Source organism: Pistacia vera, unplaced genomic scaffold (assembly GCF_008641045.1).
Source record: "Pistacia vera cultivar Batoury unplaced genomic scaffold, PisVer_v2 Contig644, whole genome shotgun sequence".
Classification (NCBI taxonomy): domain Eukaryota; kingdom Viridiplantae; phylum Streptophyta; class Magnoliopsida; order Sapindales; family Anacardiaceae; genus Pistacia; species Pistacia vera.
In genome coordinates, this window is record NW_022196495.1 from 411,028 (window position 1) to 416,894 (window position 5,867).

General features: G+C 38.5%; 1 protein-coding gene and 1 non-coding gene across 2 annotated transcripts; one reads left to right on the plus strand and one right to left on the minus strand.

Annotated features, from left to right (window-relative positions):
• Positions 1-4,640: 4,640 nt before the first annotated feature.
• On the minus strand, positions 4,641-5,345 carry LOC116111553. Its single transcript, XM_031397723.1, has 2 exons — positions 5,087-5,345; positions 4,641-4,819 (listed from the first exon to the last, which is right to left on the minus strand). The coding sequence occupies exons 1-2, from the start codon at positions 5,343-5,345 to the stop codon at positions 4,641-4,643; spliced, it is 438 nt and encodes a 145-aa protein (XP_031253583.1).
• On the plus strand, positions 4,884-4,990 carry LOC116111566. Its single transcript, XR_004125099.1, has one exon. It is a non-coding gene; the product is annotated as a small nucleolar RNA R71 (small nucleolar RNA).
• Positions 5,346-5,867: the final 522 nt, after the last annotated feature.

Here is a 5,867-nt window from a genome sequence, read left to right on the forward strand (position 1 = left end):
AACCACTCATGACTCTAGACCCTAGATCCTCGTCCTCAGACCCACAGTCTTCCCAACCCTAGTCATCCATAATAGATAGTTTGGCACTTGCCATTACAGATGTTGCAGACCTAGCCATGCAAACACGACCCCTATCAACTGATCCCTCAATCACCAGTGACTAGCTCACTCAAGCCATCCGCAGCCACCAACAATAGAATATCACCAATACCGACCATTCCATCAATATGAATGACCCATACTACATCCAAGACCCTTCCAACTCGGCTCTTCCTCATGGGTTGAACAGTCATCCCTACCAAACACCACTCAACTCAGCTCACCCTCATAGGTCGAGGGGCCCCCAAGTCATACCTTTGACCATCCACGCCGACAGAAGTACCCGAACTGTTACGATCAAAATGACTCATCTTGAAGGGATGAATAGAGCCCCTAACCCCCAAACAACATTTCACCAAGCCACAACCAATGACTCGACTCACCCTACCAAACCGAGTGAGAGAAATACCCATCCCAAATAGTCAATTCAGACCTTCTATCTACCATCACCCCTCTTGAATAGATATTGGCGAAGAAACTAGCCGACATGGAAGCTATGATGAGGCACATACCTGGAGTCCCCACCCCAGCCAAGAAAAACCTTCCTTACAGTTATGCTGACTCACCCTTCATTGACTCCATAGCTTTAGCTGAGATGCTTCAAAAGTTTTCCATCCTAAACATGAAACCCTATGATGGTACAACTGACCTAGATGATCACATTGTCTTGTATAAATAGAGGATGTTTGTTGTCTCCATACCACGAGATCTCAGGGAAGCATGCATGTGCAAGAGCTTTGGCTCCAACCTCTCAAGACTGGCTCTTCAATGGTATACGAACCTCTCCAACAACTTCATAGGCTCATTCGCCTAACTCACCAACATATTCGTTGAGCAGTTTGCGAGCAACAAGAAACTTGAGAAGTTATCAACCAATTTATACAAGGTTTATCAGAAGAGAGAAAGTCGTTGCGAGAATATGTCAGCCGGTTCAATAAGGAGAAGATTTCAAACCCATCCTGCAATCCTAAGATAGTAGTGGATGCTTTCAGGAAAAGGCTCCTCCTCGTTGGGAAACTTTACAAAGACCTCACCAAACTGGGTTGCAATACCATGGAGGATGCCTTAGCCCGAGCAATCATTCAGATAAGGTGGAAGGAAGATGAGGCAAACTATAGAAGGTACACACCCTACGATGATCGCCGACAGAGTCGAAGCGACAGACGCCCAAAGGCTCGACAATATGAAACGGAGCACTTACATCGATCACGTAGTCCCAACAAAAGCAGTCGAAGACTGTTGACCGCTCTCCAATTTGACCTACATACAGACCCTCCAGTTTTTCTATATTCGTGGTCCTTGAGTATAATCTAAACGTTGAGCCGACCCAAATGGTTTTAATAATGAAGGGGATGGGTCCGACAGTCAAATGGCCACCTAAGCTTAGACCCAATGTTAAAAGGGACATGACCAAGTGGTGTGAGTTCCATCATGACCATGGGTACGCTATAGCAGACTACATCGCTCTAAGATTAGAGGTAATGGCTTTACTCAAGAGAGGACACCTTCAAGACCTACTGACAGATAACGGCCAAAACACCATGAAAAACAGAGATGAGAAAAACCGGTCCTCCCCTCCCTCAGATCCAAAGCCAGAAGGTTTCTACATGATATTATGTGGCTAAGAAATTAGTAGAGTAAGTTACTCCTTGGAAAAAAGGCATGTCCAAGCAAGCCATCACCCCAAAGCTCACTCTTCCCATCCACCCAATTAGAAGCCCACTCAACAGGTCATACAGTTCGAAGATGATGAGCCAGACACCCTAACTGCACTGCACCATGATGCTTTAGTGATCACTATACAGATAGCAAATATCCTAGTCAAGAGGATATTCGTGGATGGAGGCTCCTCAGCCAACATCCTTTTCTTAAAAGCTATCAAAACAATGGGCCTAGATGAGTCGGCCATTAGCAGGTGCCCTACTACCCCCAAACTTAAGATTTGCTTGTCCTCGAGCAAAAAAGAATAAAAATCAAAACAAAAAGAAAAATACGTACCCAGATTGATTCATAATGCAAGTCTAAAAAATTGTTGGCAACATTATTCAAGCAAAACTATTCAATATTCTGAAAAGTCAAATTTGCAAATTAACTTTGTTCCTCTATTAGCTACTCAAGTAAGTAATCCCCAATTCAATCCACCATTCACTTCTTGGATTATATTATGCAAAGAAGCAAAATCTCTTAGATAATTAACAAACTCCATAAGCCTAATTTTTGAATTACTCTCCACTAATGTGGACTCGACTTTGCTAAGGATCAAAAGGTCTTTGTAAGCTTGTAACGTTAGGCTTGGGTAATAGGTTCCAAAGAAAGGATAGGAAAAACAAAGTAAGAGAACTCAATTTTCCTCATGCAAACACAAAGAGCTACTTCAAGTCATGACCTTCTTTTATTGCTCAACCTCTAAACAATGGCACACCTTTCACAACCCCCAAACTTATAAATTTGTTATTTTTTATTATGAATTGAAATGATTTTATTTCTCTTTTTCTTTCACAATTTTTTTTTTTTCAACTCAAAGTATCTACAAAAATTGATAATTCACTTGGGGTCACTTGCCTTTTGCTGCCTCTTCACAACCCCCAAACTTATGATTTTCCGATCAATCACTTATTCACACACCTTCGTTACTCTATTGATATGCATATGGTACGGAGTTCTCTTAAAGGGTATGATAAAGTGTTTAGGTTGAAGGGGTTTGACATTGTTGGTTACGCAAGAAAAATAAGGCAATATAATTAAAAGGCTCAAAAGGGTGACTAAAGACAATTCAAAACAGGGTTGGCTAGAAAGGCTCAAACATTCCAAAAAAAATAAATGCCTAAGTCATTTCCTCAGCAATGTCCAATCTAGGATTTCACCTCAAGCAATTCTCAACCAGTATCTAGAATTCATCAACATTCACATAAAATGCCTCTAAGCATGTTAAAATAATGAAAATCTTCGTTGAACTACCCAAGGAACTTCTGGCTAAAACAAAGTCAACCCAACTTCAACTTAAAGAAATACCTCATACTTTTCCAAAAATAAAATTCCCAACAATCAAATTCTCATCATGGACTTATATGAATCATCTGGGCATTATTTTCAACAACGCACAAAAACTAAAAACAAACACAACCAAAAAGCATTAAACACACAAACATGAGTAAAATAACCACACCAAAACACACAACAAACCACACACTTGAACAACAATACTTCAAACCAAATCACTCACACAAGAAAAGCAAAAATAAACACACCAAATTAAACAAACAAGAAAAATTTCAAAATTTTGCCTACCCCTAAACTTAAAATGACATTGTTCCTCAATGTCACACAATAAAGAACAAGAATAGAGAAAAGAGAAGGGTTAAGAAATACTCCCCCAATTAATCTGTGAAGTGTGTCCTCTATGTCAATGCCCAGCATCCATTCATTATCTTCATCGTCTTTATCATCATACGAATCTATCAAGGCATGAAAACTCATGGTGCATCAATTTGTTAAAACACATTATAGATTAATAAGGAAATATCAAATCTCATCAACTAAAACCAAAGTTTTAAAATTGAAAATAAACTTCAACAATAACAAAATAAACTAAAAACACTTGGGTTGCCTCCCAAGAAGCGTTTTATTTAAAGTCGAAAGCTCTACTTTCCCATGGTCCTTCGTCAATCCGGATCCCTGTGGGGTGCTTCACTTCCCATTGCCACCTCTTGGTCTTTCCTTTCTAATTTCGGGCATTCTCATAAGCATCTTTTAGAACTTCAAATTCATATATGCGTAATTGAGATGAGATGGTGATTGGTTGAGTCCAATGTTTGGAGTCTCTTTCAACACCAATGTTAACTTGTGCGCTTTTATACCAAATTCCTTAAATTGTTCCCTGTGAGGCGAGTTACTTGGTTGAAATTCCCCTAAGTATCTTGCACACCTTTTTGCTTTGAGATTTTCCTATTATTACTCTTGTCTTCATGTTCTTCCAACTTTTCTTCATTGCGAGGTTGCTCCAACACTATACCTCTCCTCAATGTTATGACATTTAATTTTTTTTTTTTAGGATTTGTGATATCTGTGCTCAGCAAAGAACCTTGAGATCTCTCTGTCAATTGTTAAGCCAATTGCCCCATTTGAACCTCCAAATTTTGAATGGACACTCCTTGATTTCTGAAGTTTGAGCGCGTCTCATTCATAAAACTTGTGGTTTCTTGCATGAACTTCCCAAACATATCCTCCAATTTTGACACTCTTTGCTCTACCAGTTGAAGATTCACCACTGGTTGATGGTTTGGCATTGTCCTTTGATTTAATTGATTGCTTTGATTGCTCCAGGACAAATTTGGGTGATTCCCCCAACTAGGATTGTAGGTGTTGGAGAAGGGGTCATTTTACAGCCTTTGTGAACTGACCATGTAATTCACTTGCTCGGTTGTTGAGAAGACTAATGGGTTTCCTTCTTGGCATTCCACACTCCCATGGTTTCCTGCACAAAATTCACAAGTTATAAAAGGTGAGTGAATGCAATTTACATTCATACGTCCCAATTGGCTTTAAAGTGATGCAATTTGTGCAGATAATGCAGTGAACACATCGACTTCATGTAGACCCAATATTCTCTTCGGCATTGCTCTCTCATCAGGTCTTCGGTAGTTATTATTGGCCATCACCTCAAGCAATTCATAAGCATCTTTTGGGGTATTGTTATTTAAGGCTCCGCTTGCTGCCACATCTACATAGTTTGAATATTTGGTAAGAACCCATTGTAAAATGTTTGGACTTGTATCCAAAACGGTAGACCATGATGTGGACATTTCCTTAAAAACTCTGTGTACCTCTCCGAAGCATCATATAGTGATTCATCGTTGCCTTGCACGAAAGAGGTAATGTCATTTCTCATTTTTGCTGCCTTCTTTGGTGGAAAGTGTTTTGCAAGAAACTTTTGAGATAATCCATCCCATGTGGTGATTATTCCAGCTAGGTGTTGACATGAGCCAACCTTTCGCCTTATCTCTCAGTGAAAATGGGAACAATGTCAGCCTAATTGCATCATCAGTCATTCCATTTGCCTTGAATGTGTCACATATCTCCAGAAAGCTAGCGATATGCAAAATTGGATCCTCATATGAATTTCCATTGAATTGGACTAATTGTTGGATAATCTGAATTATTGTCGGCTTAATCTCAAAGTTCACTGCAACAGTTGACCTTGTAATACCATAATTGCATTCTTCCACTGTTGGTATGGCATAATCCATCAACGTCTATGTACTTCTGCCATGATTTCCACATGCACTACAAGAAAAAGTTTAAAATTAAGTATTTACAAAAATTAAACTTAACTACAAAATAAAAATAAAAACTACAAACAAAAGAACTCAAGCTTAAGACTATACAATATTTATGATTAACTACAAAAATGAAATAAAAGCTTCAATTTAGCTCTACACTAGATACTATCAATATTAATAATCAACTATCCCCGGTAACGGTGCCAAAAACTTGATACTTGTTATTATTTCATATGCATATTTAGCAAGTGTACAAGTCGTAAAAAGTAATAAAATGATAAGTAGAGTATCGTTCCCAAGAGGATAGTGTTACTAAGTACCGATTTCTCTAGTTTAAGTCCTAATTGAAGCAACAATAAATTGGATTGATGGAAAATTAACAAACTAAATATAAATTAACAAAATATAAATGAATGATAATGAAATTAAAGCAAAACCCAACAACTTAACTAATTAAACAATACTAAAAAATGCGAGGTATTGATTTCC